This window comes from Mugil cephalus, chromosome 20 (assembly GCF_022458985.1).
Source record: "Mugil cephalus isolate CIBA_MC_2020 chromosome 20, CIBA_Mcephalus_1.1, whole genome shotgun sequence".
Classification (NCBI taxonomy): Eukaryota; Metazoa; Chordata; class Actinopteri; order Mugiliformes; family Mugilidae; genus Mugil; species Mugil cephalus.
In genome coordinates, this window is record NC_061789.1 from 7,277,888 (window position 1) to 7,298,946 (window position 21,059).

The 21,059-nt window shown below is 40.7% G+C and overlaps 2 protein-coding genes across 6 annotated transcripts; both read left to right on the forward strand.

Annotated features, from left to right (window-relative positions):
* Positions 1–2,875: 2,875 nt before the first annotated feature.
* Positions 2,876–10,949, forward strand: tom1 (target of myb1 membrane trafficking protein). Of its 5 annotated transcripts, none has more exons than XM_047572867.1 (16): positions 2,876–3,055; positions 4,122–4,206; positions 4,305–4,383; positions 4,462–4,611; positions 4,713–4,847; positions 4,949–5,083; positions 5,281–5,397; positions 5,634–5,764; positions 5,856–5,898; positions 5,983–6,121; positions 6,238–6,301; positions 7,322–7,391; positions 7,670–7,735; positions 8,127–8,189; positions 9,775–9,814; positions 10,266–10,949. In XM_047572867.1, exons 1-16 carry the CDS (start codon positions 3,004–3,006, stop codon positions 10,358–10,360), a joined length of 1,464 nt encoding a protein of 487 aa, XP_047428823.1. In that variant the 5' UTR covers positions 2,876–3,003; the 3' UTR covers positions 10,361–10,949. The 5 variants fall into 5 exon arrangements, with proteins under 5 accessions (XP_047428823.1, XP_047428826.1, XP_047428822.1 ...); XM_047572866.1 differs by having other exon boundaries at positions 2,877–3,055; positions 5,631–5,764; XM_047572870.1 differs by lacking the exon at positions 4,949–5,083.
* Positions 10,950–12,722: 1,773 nt separating this feature from the next.
* gcat (glycine C-acetyltransferase) lies at positions 12,723–20,515 on the forward strand. The gene is made up of 9 exons (XM_047572748.1): positions 12,723–13,016; positions 16,495–16,625; positions 16,710–16,811; positions 16,979–17,125; positions 17,298–17,452; positions 17,555–17,637; positions 19,206–19,377; positions 19,564–19,685; positions 19,769–20,515. The coding sequence occupies exons 1-9, from the start codon at positions 12,800–12,802 to the stop codon at positions 19,918–19,920; spliced, it is 1,281 nt and encodes a 426-aa protein (XP_047428704.1). The 5' UTR covers positions 12,723–12,799; the 3' UTR covers positions 19,921–20,515.
* The last annotated feature ends 544 nt before the right edge of the window (positions 20,516–21,059 follow it).

Genomic DNA, 21,059 nt, shown 5'->3' on the forward strand with positions numbered 1-21,059 from the left:
ATGGCTAATACTTGTCCTGTGTAGTGGGGTTAGGAACATAAGTACTGTAACACATAAAGCTTAGACAGCTGAAGGACAGCTGGGGAGAGCATAAAACCATCAGACACAAGTGTAGAAGGGATACATAAATATTAAAGGGAGTATTAATCAGGTTGAAGAGTGGCTTTGAAGCCTAGTGTCGTGTCTCTTAGACCGTCACCATCCTGGCCTGACTCCAGCTAACTCAAATGGAGCGTGAGTAAAGTTGAGGTCAGTGGGTGACATCTGAACAGACATCTAGGGTTAGGGTTAGGCCATATAATGCCAGAAAAATCTTCATCAAATCTTCCTCTGTCATTGGACAAGAGGTGGGGTACACCCTGGACAGGCTATCGCAGGGCTAATGCAGAGATAATCAACCATTTACACTCACACCTGTGGTTGTTTAGAATCACCAGTTAACCTACTAAGCATGTCTTTGGAGGGTGGAAGGAAACCGGTGAAACGCAGACACAGGGAGAACATGCTAACTCCATCCAGAAAGTCTTCTTGTCAAAAAATTTGCATCCATGCTCTCCTGTGTGAGTTGGGCATTTGCAGGAGAATAGAGGGTCGCAGTAAACAACATGTCCGTGGCAGCAGAGTGGGCAAGTGAGTGGTTGTGGCTGAGGAGGAAACCCACTGGCTGGGGAGCACGCTAAAGGTAAGGCTAGCTGAGAAGTTGTAGTAGTTAGTAGTAGAGCTAAGCTAATCTCTCGGTTGAAATTCACAGGGATTTGTGGTGGCTGCATGGAGGGGGCTGACACCAAGTTGCTGGAACTCACTGTTAAGCCTTCTTGAGGTGTCGCAGACCTAACTTAACGAAACATCGGTGAAGGGAGGTGCCCATTTCAAAACTCTACTTCTAACTACTGCTGTTGGCTAGGCTAGTTAGCTGGCGTCTTCTTGTTGATTGCTAGCTGGAAGCTGACTGCTAGCCTGCTGATTTGGTTTTCAGTTGGATTGGGCTTCTAAATGTGTTTTGCCTCTGCTTTTCACCAGATTCATGATGTTGATGTTTAAAAGAGTTTTGTGGTTTGAGGAAACGCATAAAACAGAGTGTCATCAGCATAGAAAGAATATAAATCTTACAAAGTATATTAATATAGGTACATTTTAATAATAATCAGTACAGAAATGTGTATTAAGGACTGGTGATCACATACTTTGCACAACTGTATCATAGCAACAGAACTGTTGTGCCCAGTGGTTGCTGCACAGACTGTGAAGGTGCATTCACTCAGTGCTACAAATATGGAACAGATTTAACTGCAGCTTCAAACAAATTGGATTCTTCTCACAGTGCAATGATCACAGGCCCGAACATCAAACACTGTCCATCGGGTCTGACGATGCTTTGAGGGGCAAAAAAGAAACCGTAAGGGATGAGAAACTCTGTGCTCTGTGATCACCAACATATTCAGATACGTGGTTCTTTTTAATGGGCAGAGCTGAAGTGTTGTAAACAGCAGCGAAAGTACAAACTATTTCTATCGAGCTGTGAGTCACCATGTCTGAGGCACACACTTGGACCATGGTCATGATCAAACGCAACAAATGTATTACCCATGGCGTCACTCCAAATGAGGGTCTGTTACAAAACCAAAAACCAGAAACATTGGATTAATTTAGGTGTGACAGCACATATTCAGAGGCCGTTAAGTTTTTTAACACAAGTAAAGGATCATCTGTTCCTGTTCTGGCTGTAAGTTTACTGATTTAATATGTAGTTAATTTCAGAATATGTAACCTACACTGATCAGGCATAACATTATGACCACGTTCCATACTGCGTAGGTCACCCTTGTGCTTTTGAAACAGTTGTGACTCATCAGAGAATGAGTCACAATGAATTGTGAGAATGTCCTGCGGTGTCTGGTAACAGGATGACATAGTGGTCCTGTGAGTTGAGAGGAGGGGCTTCTGTGCATCATCACATGGATACTTGATCAGCTTGGGATATAGTGAATTTGGAGGCCAGGACAACATCTTGGGCTGCTTCCTGCCATCGAGGAGTGTCATTGCTATGGGGTGGGGGTGCCTGGTCTGATCTAGGTGGGTGCTACATGTCCAAGTAACATCCACATGAATGCCAGGTCCAAACGTTTCCCAGCAGAACTTTTAATTGTGACAAGATGCTCAATGTTGTTCAATTCCCCTGTCAGTGGTTTTAATGTAGTGGCTAGTACACGTACAATATTGCAAAAGTGAAGGTTTGAGAACTTGATATTGAGGGCCATGAGATCAAATCAAATAAGAATAGTGACTGCTTCAAATGAGAGGCTTACAACACTGCACTCCACCATCAGAACCTGTCTGTGAATCATAGGGGTGGTAATGTCTTTGTCTGGACCTGTTTTCCTGCAGGGTGGCTTGCAATCAATGACAGATTATGATTAATTATTTATTATACCAGATAATTCTAACAGATAATATGAGGACATCTATCCGTGAGAACTGAATATTAAGAGAAACAACTTTGTGCTGCAAGACAATGACCCCCAGCACATAGACTAGTTTAAGTTAAATAAGCTCAAACATGTATCTTAGTCCTGATTAAGTTTTTTTTTACTTGTTGAATCATTGCTTGACAGGATGTCCTCCCGGAGAGCATCATTATGATCAAACAGCACAGCCTTGTGGCAGATAACCACACAAGCATGGAAGTTTGTAGTAGAGGGTTCACGATTTCACGTTTGTTTTTAAAGTAATTATTACCACTATTTAATTATAATAATAATTACTGCTGTTGGGGTTAAAAATATCTTATTCGTAGTACTGCGGACACGATTAATGCCAGTGGTGACACTAGCATCGGATCATTTTCCAGGCTCCTCTCCCTTTAAAGCGTGACGCAGTTCAACCACTGCCCCACTTCGCCGTGTGGAGGAGAGGGTGCAGTCTGCGGGAGCCTGCGCGCCTTGTTGTTGGATACGGCTCGGCCCGGGGACGTCGGCGCTCACGGGGCCCCTCACCGCCCTCATCATGGAGTTTTTAATGGGGAACCCGTTCAGCACGCCGGTGGGACAGCGCATCGGTGAGCTGGTTCACAGCAAATCATTGCATTATTAATAGCGAAGAGCAGAAGGCTTCATTGAGGCTCAGTTATCTCCTCTCAGACGCTGCGCCTCAAACGCGCTGCACGTCCCCGCTGCTGAGCACGTTTTAATCCACCTCTTATTGACGATTACTGAATCATTTCAGCGTTTATAGTGTGAATGCATTACAATGGAGAAATCCAGTTAAATTTAGAAGAACGACGGCTTAAGGTTTGATTGACGCGTCCGCCACACAATGAGTTGGCAGAGGCGGGAGGAAGAGGCTGATTGGTTAAATGTGATTGGCTGTTGCCGTGTCTGTTAAAGTGGCCCACATCCTTCTGACCCACATTTGATTCGGGTTTGGATGTGTCCAGGGATGGCACACTGTGTTTCAATTGATTGATGGAAAGAGAGAGTTAATTATTTAAGTAAATAGATCCTCAACGGATTAAATTAAAAGCTACATTAACAATTATAAACTTGTTGCTATGTTTAATAAGAAGAATTGCATTATATTGTGTAATAAATTTATGAAATAAAATCATTATAGCAATTTCTAAATGGTTGCAATTACTTGTTCTTAAAAGTTAAAAAATACTCCAGTCCTTATGTCAATTTCCAAAAGTGCAAATATAAGAATCACCAAGGGTCCTAATGTTGATCCCTGTGGAACGCCACATGATTGCTAACTTAATGTTTGAGCTAAAAGAAAGAATATAATACTGTGAGAAATGTTACAAAAAGGCAAAATCTTTTTCACTAAATGGTTGCATTCTGTCGTTTTCTGTATTAAAAATTTAGATGTTAGAGTTTGTATTTATTTGGAGGTTACATCAAACTACATATATTAGAAAGGCCAAGAGCCTCAGCATCAATCCCTGTGGAACGCCACATGATAAACAAACTTAATGACAAACTTAATATATCAGATGAAAGGAAATACCGTGTGTTGTAGCTACTGTGTAATGTTACTTTTAAAAGGAATTGATTGTATTATTAGAAATAGAAACATGTAATATGCATAAACAATCACAAGAAAAACATTTTCTTTCATTTTCACAGAGCGTGCAACCGGCTCCAGCTTACCATCTGAGGACTGGGAACTCAACATGGAAATCTGCGACATGATCAACAGCTCAGAGGAAGGGTGTGTGTCTATATTTATGTGTTATCTGTCAGCATCAGGAACAAGCGTGTCCTCTGGTAGTTACATGCCTCTGACCATTACAAATTCTCTGATTACAGACCCAGAGATGCAGTCCGAGCCTTGAAGAAAAGGATTGTGGGGAACAAGAACTTCAAGGAGGTTATGCTGGCCCTAACTGTGAGTGTCGATTTTATCAATGTTCCCGTCAGTAGTGTGTAATCTGTGTGGCCTCTGATTCTCAGTGCTTGTTTGCAGGTCTTGGAAACCTGCGTGAAGAACTGCGGCTACAGGTTTCACATCCTGGTAACGACGCGAGATTTCATTGAGGGAATTCTGGTGCGGTCGATCATTCCGAGGAACAACCCTCCGTTAATCCTGCATGACAGAGTGCTGGGCATTATACAGGTGAGGGCGTGAGATGTGGCTGCATGCACAACAAAAACAAAAGGCTAGCATTCATTTTAATTGTTGTCACATTGCTGATAGCTATTACTGTTTTTGTCTAGGCGTGGGCTGATGCATTCCGTAGCTCACCAGACCTGACGGGTGTGGTGTCTGTGTACGAAGACTTGCGAAGGAAAGGACTCGAGTTTCCCATGACTGAACTTGATGGTTACTCACCGGTTCAAGCATCCAAAAAGGTGCAAAGAGGGCTGGGGCTCTTTTGTCTCACTTTGTCTCAGCGCTGACACTTTTGTGCGGCTTAACACTATTTTATTCTTTGCCTGCCTTTGCCTGTCAGACTTTGCCTGGGAATGGGCCTGCTGTTACTACTCTTCCTGCTGCCGTCCTATCCTCTAAACCTCCGCTCATCCCATCTCAGACTTCTGAGCTAAAACTCGCCCTTGAGGGAAGCAATGCCTTCACTCCCAGCCAGGTGATGGGACTAAAAGGGGATACATTAATATTTAAATTTCACTGCACTACTGTTACTCGCTAGTCTTTCTCACGACTCCTTTCTGTGTCTTTTTTTTTTTTAACTAATTTCCACCTCCGGGCCCTTATGAAATCAATATTTGCCTTCCTTGAGGAGTTACCGTAGAGCTGTTTATTCAGTACGTACTCTTGTTCCAGATAAAAAAGCTGAAGATAGAACTGGGAGTGGTGCGAAGCAACCTCACCATGATGTCCGACATGATGAGTCAGCTTGACCCGGTCACGGTAAAACAAGCAGACATGGAGCTGCTGGAGGTAAAAAAAATAAATAAATACAACTTTTTAAAAAACAGTAGTTGAAATAGCGAGCTCACAATTTGTATTGCGAATTGCCCTCTCGGTTGCAAGAAATGAATTTTCTTTCCGTTCATGTTGAGTAACCCTGTTTGGCCCTTAACTGATCTCGTACTTTATACATTTTGTGTTGCATCGGCCCCTTCAATCCCCCCCACCCCACCCACACATTCTTTGTCTGATTGTGTCATTAGCAGTTATACACAGTGTGTAAGGAAATGCAAGACAGGATAGTGAAGATCGTCCCCAGGCTCAGCGAAGAGAAGCTGATCGAAGAGATACTGGCGACTAACGATGAAATGAACACCGCCTTCAGTCGCTACCAGAGGTATTGTCATCACATTACCTTAATTAAAAGAAAAAATAGGAGCACATCAGTAGATAAGGCAGTAAACTTGATGATTTCGTTCTGTTAACAGGTTTGAAAGACGATTGACAAATGGTCAAAGTACAGCACAGAAGGTAAAGAACGTTGTTGCTCCACACTTCAACTCCCAAAAATATGTGAATTGGATGAATTACAGACTTTCAATTTGTTGCTTTCAGAGCCACACATACGTCAACCTAGCAGACCTCGATCTGAAAACCGACTCTGTCAGCCAATCGGGGTTTGCATCAGTTACCAGTGATAGCTCCCTCAGCTTGTCAAAAGCCGACAGTTTGTCCAGTCAGATGGCAAAACTTAGTAAGTCGTACATGTTTGCTACTACATGTTTAAATGTCAATAATTAATTTATGTAATGTTGCCTTGATATAAAACTGCTTCTTATTACCTGTTGCTTGTTGCTGTTCTTCTTGCAGGTACAAGTGAATCAGATGACTTGTTATCACCGAAAACCAGTGACCCTACTCAACAAAGACCAAGGTACAGAAATAGATCTGTGGCCTTGAAGACATACACAGAATAACTCACTTGAGTACAGCAGAATAGCTGGGATAGTTTCTGTAGGTGCCAAAAAGTAATGAATAAACATTTGAAATAGTGGGTTATAATGAACAAGCAGTCAAAATAGTTTGTTAAACATTGTGAATAAACTGTTAAAATTGTTGACAAAAGGTATTGAAAAGGCAGAATAGTAAGCTGATGAGTAAGCATTCAAAAGTGTTTGCTAAAAGTAATGATCAGTTGAAATAGCTTAAAAGATTAACAGTTAAAATAGTTAGATAAAAGTAATGAGCGGTGTAAATAATAAACCAAAAGTGATGAATAAACATTTGAAATAGCTACCTTAAAGTAATGCACGGTTGAAATGGCTAGCTAAAAATGATAAAGTAAAGGATGAATAGCTGCAATAGTTAGCTAAACATAACAAGCCACTGAAATAGTAATGACCAATTGAAGTAGTTAGCTAAAAGTAGGCTATTGAGCAGTCAAAATTGCTATAAAAGCAAAGAATTAACAGGTGAAATTTAGAAAAAGGTAACAAGCAGTTAAAATAGCTAGCTAAAAGTAAAGGATAAATAGTTGCAATAGTTAGCTAAACTTACTATGCTGTTTAAATGATAATGAGCTATCCCGATCAGTCAAAAATGCTAGCAAAAAGCAAATGATTAAGAGATGAAATTTAGCTAAAGGTAACAAGCAGTTGAAATAGCTAAAAGTAAAGGATAATTAACTGAAAATACTACTAAATGGTTAAATCTTTGTTCCCTAAAATTACCAAATTAACTTACCTTTACGTTTATCTGTATTCAAATTATTGATTATATCTGAGACCTGAATTCTGAAAAAAAAAACAAAAAAAAAACAAAAACAAAGCTCAGTGTGAAGAACAAAATGAATTCTGTTAAGTTTCCCTTACTGTGGTTATTGGATTTCACTTTGTGTTGACTTTAATCATTAGCTGAGATATCAGTTAACCAAGCAGTGAATCTTGTGTTTCAGTGACCAGAGTGACGCTGCAGTGGACGGCCAGGCTCAGCCTCAGGACTGCGCACTGCAAAATGCTGGAACGGTAAGCAAGGATGCCATGTCATTTAAGTTATGTACCATTTTAACAGGTTTTTGTCACAAATTTCATCAGCTGCCATGATACAATTTCTTTACATCCGTCATATGACCTTTGGAAACAGCAGAAAACTCAAAGCTTAAGAACCTCCACCACTCCTAAGTTAAATTCTGACTTCTCTGTTTGAAAGTGATTAGATGCATGATATTAGTTAGTCTGTATGAATGTTGCTTTCTCTCAGTAACTCTTTTCCTCTTAAATGAACTCTCTATCCGTGCATAAAGGATGGCAGTCCAGCCTCATCCCACAGCTCCTCACCAAAATTAGATTGGATGATTAAAAGGGGAATGGTGGGTCTCAATCTAAAAAGTGTGTCGCGCTTCGCACTGATTTCACCCTTCCACACCTCGTGTCTCTTGTTTTTTATCGTCACGTTGCAATTTACTTTTTGCTGTGGTCTGGATTGCTTTGGTTTTTTACCACTCTGTGGGCTTGTTGGTTCAGGTTTTGAGCTGAAGCGGTGATTTGCATGTTGGTTTTCGGAGTTGAAGAGCATGACGAACGTTTGGTTTGCACTGTCCTGTTAAGCTACATTGTTGTCATTCATGAAACCCTCTTCTTTCATGTGTATGGATGTGGTTGTTCTGTTGTGTGGTTCTGTTTAGTGGTTTGGTGCTGGATCTACTTCTCTTTTTTCCACCTGCACCTGCACTGACCGACCTGCTCTGCTTTGTTTCTTAGATTCCTATCAACCAATCCACTGTAATGGATGATATTGAGAAGTGGCTTGCGTTGGATGATGAGGTTTGAGGCTAAATCACTTTTAAACTGATTTGACTGAAACACGCTGCACTCTCAAACGTACAAGCATTGTTGGCTTCACCTGTTTCGGGATTGTTTTGATCTGTGTTTTACTGTCTTTGACACTCCCTATGGCAACAGGTGACAGTAATCACAGGTGTGTTTTCTCACCTGACTTCTCAAAGGTACAAGCAACAGGACGTTAACTCCGCCTACTGCCTCTGACAGGGTTATTAATTTGACGGGAAGGTCACCACAGACACCCAGTTACAAATACTGCAAATACAAGACGTTGACATCCAGAGATTAATTGTAATGTCCTTTGATTTTAAGTAGAGATCAACTGATATGGATTTATTTAGGGCCTACACCGATTTTTTTTGTTTTGTTTTGTTTTTTACACCAGCATTAGCAGATTGCCGATACGTGCTGCCAATTTTTCTATTTACATGATAAAATGATAACGAACTCTCAGTTTAACCAAAAGCTTAAACATTTATTGAACTCAAAGAATATTCAACGCTCTTATGCAAACACAAAGAGATGCAGAGTACAAGCAGGGTCAATTTTAGAGTCAGAAAAATAAATAACCAAAAACTCTTATTTTTAGAGCCTATGAGTACGAACATTTTCAGGCTTCCAGCTGCACGTACTCTGCTGGTGTGGGAGGGTCAATGTATGGGCTACAAGGTCTGCAGTAACACAGGGCTGCCCGTGAATGCGCACATCTGTAAATCTTGTTGGGGAAAAAAAATATATACAGATGTGTATTGGCGAACTTAATTATTGTGTTAAATGCTGAGTTTTTGTTCACTTATACTTATGTATGGCCATAAATACAACCTATTCTGTAAATTTAAAGCAATATTCATTCAGTATTTTCATGCAAACCTCTTTGTAGTAAAGGTGTAACTGCGCCCTCCTCTGGCAGAGAAAATAATTACACAAACATTATTGACATGCATAGTGTATACCTACAGTCTTCACAGAAGTTTCCCAAAAGCCAATCAATCTGGAGCACTTTAGTGGTTTCAAGACTGTCTTATTTATTTATTTTTTGGTGCACACAAGACAGTGAATTCATATAACCTATATTTACATTAGTAACTACCATATTCCTGGTTGCTTCTAATTGCCGAGCTACTCAACTAACAATAATTGCTGGTTGATGTAAAACACATAACTCCTGTTTTACATAAATGCTCTTACAGACTCCAGATTTAAAACTCCTGTATACTGCAAAATACAGACACATTTAGCAAATGCTGGTTAATCTTATCAGCATGGTGTGAAGATATTTTGCATCGGCTTGAGTAACAGACCATAATTTAGATATGAAAATCCTTCACTAAAGCTTTGAGAAGATGTGTGTGTACTTTATTATAATAACCGACTGCTCCATTTTATTAGCAATTATTGTGTATATCAAGTCAAAGCCAGTTTCCTACCCGGTGCCCTTAAATTAGTCATAGATACACTCATCTCTGTGTCACAAATGTCTGTAATTAACCTTTAATTGTATATTTTCTTTTCAGAAAATGTGTAAATCTGTCTTTTTTTTATTTATTTTTATTTATTTTTTTTGCAGTATGATGACTTTGAGGACTCTGATGGTGTGACCAGTGAAGGTGAGGAACTTTACACTTCATGTTTCCAAGAAGCAGCTGTTGTCGTCTATTATTTTATTTTGCAATCATGTCCACCTGCAGCATTTTAATAATTTTAACAGTAGTTTTATGTTCAACATCTGTTCTGAATTAACCTCCTGCTAGAGATGTCAAAATAATTTCTACTGGTCTTGTGTCATCTGCTGTTGCTGCTATTTGTATCATTACATTCTTTTTTATGAATGACCGCTAGGTGGCAGCAGAGGTTTCAATACAGTACCAGATAAATGGTCCCTCATACTAACTCTTCGGACACTTTACTACTTTAAGGACTATTTATATAACAACATTAACAATTCAAACATGTTTGTGATGAGTCCAAGATTGAACTTTTTGTCTTTTATGCATTTATTCAGCGAGTAATTTTCCTTTAAACTACTAACGAGTCAATCCTGCCTCTCTTCCTCTGCAGAGTTCGACAAGTTTTTAGCAGAAAGAGCGAAAGCAGCCGAGCGTCTGCCATCACTGAGAGCCTCCGCGCAAGATGCGAGCCAGTCCGAGTCTTAACCCACACTGGAACATGCCAAACTAACACTAACTCATGAAGCTCCTGCACGGGAAAATGGAGATCTCTCATTGATCAGTGGTTGACTGGAACATTTGACGTCGGAGGTACATCCCACGTTTGAAGGAAGGACGTCACAAGTGTGTCGCTTGCTCTTTGCTGAAGGGCAAACCTGTTTTTAACCGATATAAATAATGTTATGTGACAGAGGGAAGTGGTTTTTACTTGTGATAAGGGTTTGTCTTGAGCAAATGTTTGCACATTTTATATGGTTACATTCCTGCTGATGAAGGAGAGAGAAGACGTTACAAATAAACTGTATTATATTGCTGTTAAATATATATATATATATTGTTAAAGATGATGGTTTACAGGAAACTGCTGCTGTCACATAAGCAAACGCTGTAACATTGTAAGAGAAGCTCAGCTATACTATACTGTAATGGAGTGAGGCTTCACGTGCTGTCGGATGTTGGAGATGTTTTTTTTTTACATCCAGATTTTCCCTAAGAAGATGTCTTACTTACTTGAAGTTTAAGAGGAATTGATGACAGACTGCTGTCATATAATAAACTAAAACTATTAACTGTATGTTTTCCTTCTTATTTCAAGGCATGTTTAGGGCTTTTTATATCTTTATTTAACAGGCAGTAGTCGAGAGGGTCATTAATAGTTAATGTTTCTTATTATGCCACAGCACATTTGACTTATAAGTGCATTTAATTTATCTTAGAGTGTATTTAAAACACACTAATTGGGTTTAGGTTAACAACAGAGATTTTCATAAAGTAGGTAAGATTCATAGTTAGAGTACAGACCCCTTCACAGTTTGTAAATAATGTGAGAGAGGGGCGGGGCTTAGCTGGAGGCAAAACATCTCAACACTGTAGCCTGTAAACGCCTGTTAGCATGTTTAAATGGACAAAAATGGATGAGGAAAACGCGTATTTTAGAGAATATACTAATACACTCACTCCCTGAAACCGTGTTATTTTAAACTGCTGACTCAGATTGATGGGACTACATTCACCTACCTGTATACTCTCACTGACTGGATGGACGATTTGACCAAAGAAGGACACAGATGGGACTAAGTCTGGTCTGTCTTTATCAAATGAAGCCTCTCCTACATAGATATTACAAGAAGTAAGTGGAACCACTGTGGAGGGTAACGTAGCAAAGACAACTTCAGCTTGGACTCCCCTAAAACACTCAACTAATGTTGTGTTAGTTAGCCTAGCGGTTAGCATTAGCATTAACCTGTAACAAGAATCCCCCAAATAATGATTAACTTAACATAATTTCAGTCTAACCCATATCGTTATCCAGGCTGAAACTGATGATGCATTACATATCAATCTTACCTGATATGAAGTCTGCGCTGTGCGTTGTTGATGATTATCTCACTCCAATCTGTTCTTTTCATTGCATCCAATCAAAGTCATCTGCGACTGGCAGTGACTGATATGTGATAAAACTTCCAAGTTAGTGCTTTTATTTTTCAGTTTTGGCACCCCAAAATATTGCAAGATGACATTTTCGTGGTTGAAAGAACTCCAGCCATGAAGGTGTCTATAATCTGGAAATGTTCATGTCAACAAAGGTGTAATTTTATCATAAAATCTGCACAAAACTATTCAAATTATGTGCTTATAACTAAAAAATAGCTATGTGAAAGTACCCTAACCCTAATTAAGGAAAAGCACATGGTGTTTTTGTGTTTTTGTGGATTATCTGAACAGTTAATGAAATATATCCAGAATTTTAAGGGGGGCATTATTTGTTGGAGGCGTGACTGATTTATAGAAACAACCCACAGAAGCAACTGGTTTAAAATGTAAAATACTTTGCGATAGGTTTTTGCAATTTTGCACTTGCTTCTACATGCACTTAATCTTAATATTAGTATTTTGACAGCTTGTGATATCCTCCTTGGGTTTAAAATGATTAAAGCTATTAAATGCATGCAATGCAGTTATAGAATAACATAATGATATTATAATATGTCCCTCTGAAACGTAGTTGCACAACTAAGTTGGACAAAATGGAACACAAGTACCTGAAAATGTATTTAAATACAGTCGTTTTCGCAACTGTCTGGGCGTGTGTGTGGTTTCAAGTTGTAAAATACTCTATTATGATGAATTACTTACAATAAAGGATATAATATATCGTTTTAATGAATGAAACATGCTGAAATGAAGTCAAACACTGTCTAGTCTTCTCTGTTACCAGCCACGCTAGCGCTGAATCAATGCGGAAGTACTCTCTAATCGTTGATTGGACGACGCGTTGGCAGCGTCTCACTGCCCTGTCCTCTGATTGGTCCGCCACACATACGCCCCCAACACTTGTTACGTGACGCAACCACGCCTGGTCTTGTACAAGCTTTGCTGAGGTGCACGTTTGACACTTTTCAACGCTTTCACGTTTCCACGGACATGTCTCTCGGAAAAGCTGCCCGCAATTTGACGCGACCGCTGCGGGGCGTCCTGCGGTGTCCGGCTCTGAACCGGAGCTACGCCACCGCAGCCGCCGCCGCCAGGTCGGTGCTGGAGCAGGAGCTCGACACGATCAGAGCCGCCGGGACGTGGAAAGCGGAGAGGGTCATCATCTCCAAGCAGGGTCCTCACATCAACGTGGACGGCAGTCGTGGCAGTAAGCGACTGTTTATAGTTTATAGTGGCAGCTGTTAAATTTAACACACTGGAACAAGTCCTTAAACGCACCACGACTCAGAGGATTTGCACAACATTAATGTTTCTACACATTGAAGTAGAGAAACCATACCCAGAAATTCACATAACAGAAACAAACACATACGATTGCAGGTATGATGCAACATTTTGCATTTACAATTGATTCTAAAAGCAAAAATAAACAGCTTTAAACCTTAAAAAGACAAATAATGTGGTATAAAGTGCACAGAAGCAGCTAATTCCTGCCTTGTTTGCTGTTCTGCCAGCAAACAAGGCAGGTAAGTATTTACATTTCAGCATGAACCTGTGCCAGACATTGACTCTGCTGATTTATGAATGGCTGCTGGCTCCAGGCCATGACCCCTGACTACGTGTGAAGCTGGATTCATCTGCATGTGTATGTCCAGTGCATTGTTGTTGTTGTTGTTTTTGTCCTTTGTGGACGTGTCTTTGTTCACTTTTTTTGTCTTTTGCCAGAAAAAAAAAGAAAGAAAGAAAGAAGGGGGGAAAAAAGGCCTGGCAGCATTTGTCCTAGGAACACATTCCAGTTTTACCTGGCTAGACTATGTAAGATAAGGCCTGCAACAGTTAGATACGTTTTAATCAAGTATTTTGAACTATTTTCTGAGTAGTCAATTAGAATAGAACGTTGCCTAATAAGTTGCATTCAGACATAACTGTATATGAATGAAAGTTTTACCAAATGATACTCTTCAACAAAATTTTAGATTAATTGAATGTAATAAGGCATGTTTTACTATATTGTGATTAACTGTTATACATTGAGTTAACACAGGAAGAAGCTAGTCAGGACCAGAAAAACCATAACCTTCATGCTAACGGTAGCTTCCACCCAGTAAACACTGACAGGAGATCTACAGTGTTTCATTTTGTACTTATATATGTGCAGAAAGAATGTGTTTAAAACTTGGGAATGAACTGGAAAGCAGCGCTGTCATGTTAACGATTAGCATCTGCTCTTGAGTCTTTGATAAGGACACAACGACAACTCCCAGGCTCTGACCACCGACCATCAGACCACTCCTTCGTCTTCTTCTTTAGTGGTTCTGACGTTACAACGATGAGTTGTTGCAGCCTTATACAAGATATATCATCGAGCACCAGCGAATTCCCAGTGTACTCAGGGGTCTCCCTTATGGCCGTGCCCACCGGTAAATCTCTGTATCTGGGATGTCATCCTTTCAGTCAGTACTCAAAGTTCATGACCATAGGTTTAGAGTTGGAACGTAGATCAAGTGCTAAAGCAAAAGCTCTGTCTTACCATTACTGCAGCTGCCACACCAGACTTCCTCTCCATCTCCTGCTCCATTGTACCATCACTTGTGAACAACACCCCAAAAAGTACTTGAACTTGGAGAGAACGATCCATTGTTTCCCAGCAGAGGCCATGGCCTTAGACTTGGAGGCCACAGACTTGGACTTAAAATAGGAATGTAGTTCCGAAGTTCTCATACTGGACACCATCCTCACCCCAGTTAAGCCTTAAGATCATGTCCATTTGGACCAAATTCATCTGTTACGGTTCCACCGGAACATATACAGTGGGGGAAATAAGTATTTGATCCCCTGCTGAATTTGTAAGTTTGCCCACTTCCATAGAAATGATCAGACTCTGGTTTTTATGGTGGTTTACTGGTTATGGGTATAGACAGAATATCAATCGAAAATGCATAAAAAACACACAATCTAAAAGTTATAAATTGTTATGTATTTTATTAAGGGAAATAAGTATTTGATCCCCAACAATTCACTTAGAATTCAGGCTCCTACAGATTGGCTGGTGCGCATGTGGCACACTGCTGTGCTCAGTCAACTAATTACCAATACTCCTGATCTTAACTCGTCATGTATATAAAGCACACCTGCTCTAAGAATCAGTTTCTTACATTCCAACTTCTACAGCACCATGGGCAAGACCAAAGAGCTGTCAAAAGATGTCAGGGACAAGATTGTAGACCTGCACAAGGCTGGTATAGGTTACAAAACCATCAGCAAAAGGCTTGGTGAGAAGGTGACAACTATTGGTGCCATTATTCGCAAGTGGAAGACCCATAAAAGGACCATCAACTGTCCTCGGTCTGGAGCTCCCGCAAAATCTCGCCTCATGGAGTGAGGATGATGATGAGAAAGGTGAGGGAGCAGCCTAAAACAACACGGCAGGAGCTTGTTAATGATCTGGAAGCAGTTGGGACCTCCGTCACCAAGAAAACAGTTGGCAACACACTGCGCCGTTATGGATTGAACTCTTGCAGTGCCGCAAGGTCCCCCTGCTCAAGAAGGCACATGTACAGGCCCGCCTTAAGTTTGCCAGTGAACATCCAAATGACTCAGAGAAGGCTTGGGAGAAAGTGCTGTGGTCTGACGAAACCAAAGTTGAGCTATTTGGCATTAACTCGACCCGCCGTGTTTGGAGGATGAAAAAACGTGAGTATGACCCAAAGAACACCATACCCACGGTTAAGCATGGAGGTGGAAACATCATGTTTTGGGGCTGTTTTTCAGCAAAGGGTACAGGGCAACTTCACCGCATTATGGGGCCAATGAATGCAGCCATGTACTGTAACATCTTGGACAAAAACCTTCTTTCCTCAGCAAGAACACTGAAGATGCCTCGTGGGTGGGTTTTCCAACATGACAATGACCCAAAACATACTGCCAGGACAACAAAGGAGTGGCTCAAGAAGAAGCATATTAAGGTCATGGAGTGGCCTAGTCAGTCTCCAGACCTTAACCCGATCGAAAACCTGTGGAGGGAGCTGAAGCTCCGAGTTTCCAAGAGGCAGCCAAGAAACTTGAAGGATTTAGAGACTGTCTGTAAAGATGAATGGGCCAAAATCCCTCCTGCGCTGTGTGCAAACCTGGTGACCAACTACAAGAAACGTCTCATCGCTGTGCTTGCCAACAAAGGTTTCTCTACAAAGTATTGACTTGTGTTGTGCTTGGGGATCAAATACTTATTTCCCTTAATAAAATACATAACAATTTATAACTTTTAGATTGCGTGTATTTTATGCATTTTCGACTGATATTCTGTCTATACCCATAACCAGTAAACAACCATAAAAACCAGAGTCTGATCATTTCTATGGAAGTGGGCAAACTTACAAATTCAGCAGGGGATCAAATACTTATTTCCCCCACTGTAGTTACATTTCCAGGGTGGTACACGAAGGGTTGCGGCATAGAGTGGTGGTAGTGGTGACAGTGCCGATGATACAGACACATTTATATCTTTGATTAAAAACTGAATGGCTTGTAGCAATGGCTCACAACACCATCCACAAAATTCCACAAGGAACATGGTCCTTCAACAAATCCACAAATCACATGTAGACTGGATTGTCAAACCCCCCTAGGAGGGTAATGACCTGGTCCCACTTTACCTTATCCATCCTCTCATTCTGTCTTTCTCCCAGGTATGTTGAATTTCTGTGCCAACAACTACCTCGGACTGTCCAGTCACCCGGAGGTGGTGCAGGCAGGCATCGACGCTCTCAAGTCCTATGGTGCCGGATTGAGCTCCGTGCGATTCATCTGTGGGACACAAGTAAAGGACATCAACTCGTTGACGCGCGGATCACATGTCTGAAAATTGTTAATTAATTTAGGTTTTTCTACATGTGGTTTACAGGATCTGCATAAGAACCTGGAGCAGAAGCTGGCAGAGTTTCACGAGAGGGAGGACTGCATCCTGTACGCCAGCTGTTTCGATGCCAACGCTGGACTTTTTGAGGTTTGACACAATTCGATCTGATGATTTTATTTAGCATCCATGTAAATGTAAATTGAATGATTACAATAATTGATCAGGGTTGAAGAAATATATTCGGTAAGACATATATTTAGACCCTCCCTGTTGAAGATCTATGCAGTAAGGCATCAAATTCCTCCCTTCTATAGGTGCTGTTGGGTCCAGATGACGCGGTGCTGTCCGACGAGCTGAACCACGCCTCCATCATCGATGGGATCCGCCTGTGTCGAGCAAAGAGGATGCGCTACAAACACATGGACCTCGGCGATCTGGAGAACAAGCTCAAAGAAGCTCAGGTATGTGTGGACCTAGCTTTATGGAAGAACATAAAAACTCACTATGGACAAGTCAACGGTGCATTCATTCCATATCCCTGATGTATCGGGGTCAGGTGAGGGTTAGCGTATTGATTAGACTATAATAGGTTTGGCTTCACTGGTCATCGACACCGTGTCATGTCCTCCTCAGTCTTCTCGCATGCGCCTGGTGGTGACAGATGGAGTCTTCTCTATGGACGGAGATGTCGCTCCCTTACAAGGAATCTGTGACCTGGCTGAAAATTACGGAGCCATGGTCTTTATAGACGAATGTCACGCCACCGGTTTCCTAGGGGAACGGGGCAGGTGGGTGTTTAACGTGAGACCATCGGGTACACTGGTTTAAATTAATTCATTGTAATATAAGTATATATCATCAACTGTATTACTACTTGCTTTAATTTGCAGAGGAACAGACGAGCTGCTAGGAGTGATGGATAGAGTTCATATTGTCAACTCCACTCTGGGAAAAGCACTGGGAGGTGCAGCAGGTATGTCTCCACTGGATCCAGTTTTAGCTTTAACCACCTGAGACCCGGCGTCCTCATACGGGGCATCATGTCTTAGACTTGTTACAGCTTATTCTGCTTCATTTAGACATTGTTGCCTTCATAAGGAGACACTTTTGTCTTGTTGGAGAAGGGTCAATACACTTTTCTAGTTTGAGATGACATGCAGATTTAACAAATTCACAACTACTCCTTTGAGGATATTGGGATTTCATCTTTTCCAATTTCATATTTTGAAACACTTTGGTGACTTTAATTGTAACATACGCTGAAATCTTTCAAAAACTACTTCCAGTTCAAAGATGATGCTTATTTTTTGTACGTCTTGGGTACTACTAATACCAAATACATAAAGATGTCAATCTTATTTTAAAGAAATTAAGTTGCATTCTAAACAAATGCTTGGGTCTCAAGAGGTTAAAGCCAGATTTGTTTTTTATTTTATTTTGCCTTTATTTCACCAGGTTGGTCCCATTTTCAAGGGTGACCTGGCCAAAACATCTGCAGCATAAAAAGTTACAGACAGAACACATCACAACAAATACATTAAAAGTAATATGAATCCAATACACTGACCAGACTAAGCAGCAACCTCCAGGATTAAAACAAAAATAAACCACAGCGCAAAAATACCAAAAACTGCATTTTTTTAAATTAGCCAACAGTTAGAAGTCTGAGTCTGACAAGATGGCAACTTGTGGCACCCCCATACTGAGCTTCAATAATGCTCCCCATTGGTCCTCGTAACAGCCACAGAAACATTAGCATTTGGACTTTTGCCACCAACATCTAAATACACACTGTAAGCCAGGGCTGTCAAACTCATTTTAGTTCAGGGGCCACATACAGCCTAATTTGGTCTCAACTGTGCCAGACCAGAAACATGATAGTATAATAATCTATAAATAACAACAACTGCATTTATTGAACTATGATTTTGCGAAACTAAAAAAAATACTCAAATTTCTCAAGAAAAATAAGTGCAGTTTTGTTGCATTGCTGCCATCTGCTGATTAGTTCGGGGTGTTGCGTTGCGTCTGAATAGCAGTGAACTTTGTTGAAAATTTGCAGTTGTTGTCTTCAATGTTATTTTGGCATTTAACAAAATTACCCAGGCGGCCAGATTGGACACTTTGGCGGGTCATTTTTTTTGCCCACAGGCCATATGTTTGACATCCCTGTTTTTAGCTGTGACATTACTACGCAAGATGTGACATAAAAGACATAAGACAACATGTATTTATCCCACGTATGGGAAATTAGCTTGTCACAGTAGCACAGAATTAAGTAAGAAATATATACAAAAGACAAAATTGTAAAGAATATACAAAATATAGAAGAATATAACAGCACTCTGACAGTCAGTTTATACCATGTGGGCTCGGAATGAAAGAAATACTAAAAAACTGAAATATAATTGCTAACATGAATAGTGCAAAAAAAGCAGATTATTGTGCAAAAGGAATCTGTAATAAGGACAAAACAGGTCTCAAATGATGTGATGTAGCCTTCTTCAGTTTAATGTTATTCTTTTGTTGTTGTTCTTTCAGGCGGCTACACAGTTGGTCCCAAGCCTCTCATCGACCTGCTGAGGCAGCGCTCGCGGCCCTACCTGTTCTCCAACTCCCTTCCTCCTCCCGTGGTGGGCTGCGCCACCAAGGCCGTGGAGCTGCTGCTCGCCTCCAACGAGATCGCACAGAGCATGACGGCCAAAACCATGAGGTGAGTGTGTGTGTGTGTGTGTGTGGGGGGGGGGGGGGTTCCTGTCTTTGCTGTGTTATCAGAAACACCCAGTCACTTATCAGGGGATACGTCAGGTCATGGAAACTTGTTGTGCAAGACTTGAAGATATGATTGAGTTTGGATTTTAAATTGAATGCCTGTTTTTTTTTTCCCTGTGTGAATTAGATTCAGGAACAAGATGACGGAGGCCGGCTTCACCATCGCAGGCTCCGCTCACCCCATCTGTCCCGTGATGCTCGGCGACGCAAAGCTGGCCTCTCTGATGTCCGACGACATGCTGAAGCTCGGTGAGGCTGTGATCCTGTTTTATTCTTGAATAAACGTCCTGAAAATATCTCCGTCTTAATGGCTCTCTCTTTTCTCTCCACAGGCGTGTATGTGATTGGATTCTCCTACCCGGTCGTACCGAAGGGCAAAGCCAGAATCCGCGTCCAGATTTCGGCGGCGCACACGAACGAAGACATCGACCGCTGTGTCGACGCTTTCATCCAGACGGGAAGGAAGCACGGCGTCGTCTCCTGAGTCCGGGAAACACTTTCCCTTTCCAGATCACGCTGCCTGTTACTAAAGACCTATGAATGATATTGATGGATTTATCGGTTACACTTGCAGGTCAGAGGAGGCGAATGTTATTGTTGTGTTTGCTCAGCCAAATAAAGCACTTCAAGTGTAGGTGTTTGTAATAGAACAAAAAGGGCTTTTTAAATCCGTATTTGCCTCAATTTTTTGGTCTTGAAATGTTTCTATTGAGCTCTTAGATCTGTCTAGTAGAGATAAGTCTGTGATTTTAACCACAATTGTGAGGATAACAATGACAAGTTTAGAGATGCTACACGGGTTAAACTCCTCCTTAAATAACAAAAGAATTGGGTTTCTGGGTTTTGCATATTAGTGAGAGATTTTTATGGTTGGTTTCATGTTCATAGTCTGAAAGAACTCATCTGAAATCTCCTTTTAACATGTGACAACACAAGTTTGTTGCATCGCAGCTTATTTAGAAACCTGGCCAGTAGTGGTCGCACAAGAGTCAGTGTGCTGAAAAATGTGCTCACAGTGATGACTGTAAAAACACTATAACTTAACATCTCAAAATAATTAAAAGTTTCCTGAAACCAAAGCTGCAAGCTTCCATGTCATTGTTTTAAAATATGTCATAATGTTGAGATGCAATGTCAAAAAATGTTGTGACACGGTCAGTTTTTGGGGATAGACGAAGTTACATTTTTTGAGATAATGTGCCAAAAAAATTGAGACACTACATCAAAAATTTGAGATATTATGTCAAATGTTTGTGATACTATGTCATTATTTTGAGATACTAACTGATTATTTCAAGATACAATTCATTATTAAGAGAAACTAGGTCATTATTTCGAGATACAATGTCAAAATTTGTGATACAGAGTTATTATTTTGAGATACGAGTCATTATTAAGAGAGGCTAGGTCAGGATTTTGAAATGCTATGTCAGAATTTTGAGATACTATGTCAATAATTCAAGATATGTCACTATTTTGGGACGCTAACTCATTATTTTGAGATACTGTGTCAAAAGTTTAGATACCAATTCACTATTTTGAGATACGAGTCATTATTAAGAGACGCCAGGGTATTATTTTGAAATACTATGTCAAAATTTTGAGATATTAACTCACTATTGA

Bases quoted from the DNA above. Each gene is read 5' to 3' on its own strand.
- tom1 (XM_047572866.1), top strand. From the start codon at position 3,004: ATGGAGTTTTTAATGGGGAACCCGTTCAGCACGCCGGTGGGACAGCGC. The intron at 5,765-5,855 runs GTATTGTCATCA...TTCTGTTAACAG, and splicing joins GCCTTCAGTCGCTACCAGAG to GTTTGAAAGACGATTGACAA. The intron at 6,302-7,321 runs GTACAGAAATAG...CTTGTGTTTCAG, and splicing joins CCTACTCAACAAAGACCAAG to TGACCAGAGTGACGCTGCAG.
- gcat (XM_047572748.1), top strand. From the start codon at position 12,800: ATGTCTCTCGGAAAAGCTGCCCGCAATTTGACGCGACCGCTGCGGGGC. The intron at 17,638-19,205 runs GTATGTCTCCAC...TTGTTCTTTCAG, and splicing joins AGCACTGGGAGGTGCAGCAG to GCGGCTACACAGTTGGTCCC. The intron at 19,686-19,768 runs GTGAGGCTGTGA...TTCTCTCCACAG, and splicing joins CGACGACATGCTGAAGCTCG to GCGTGTATGTGATTGGATTC.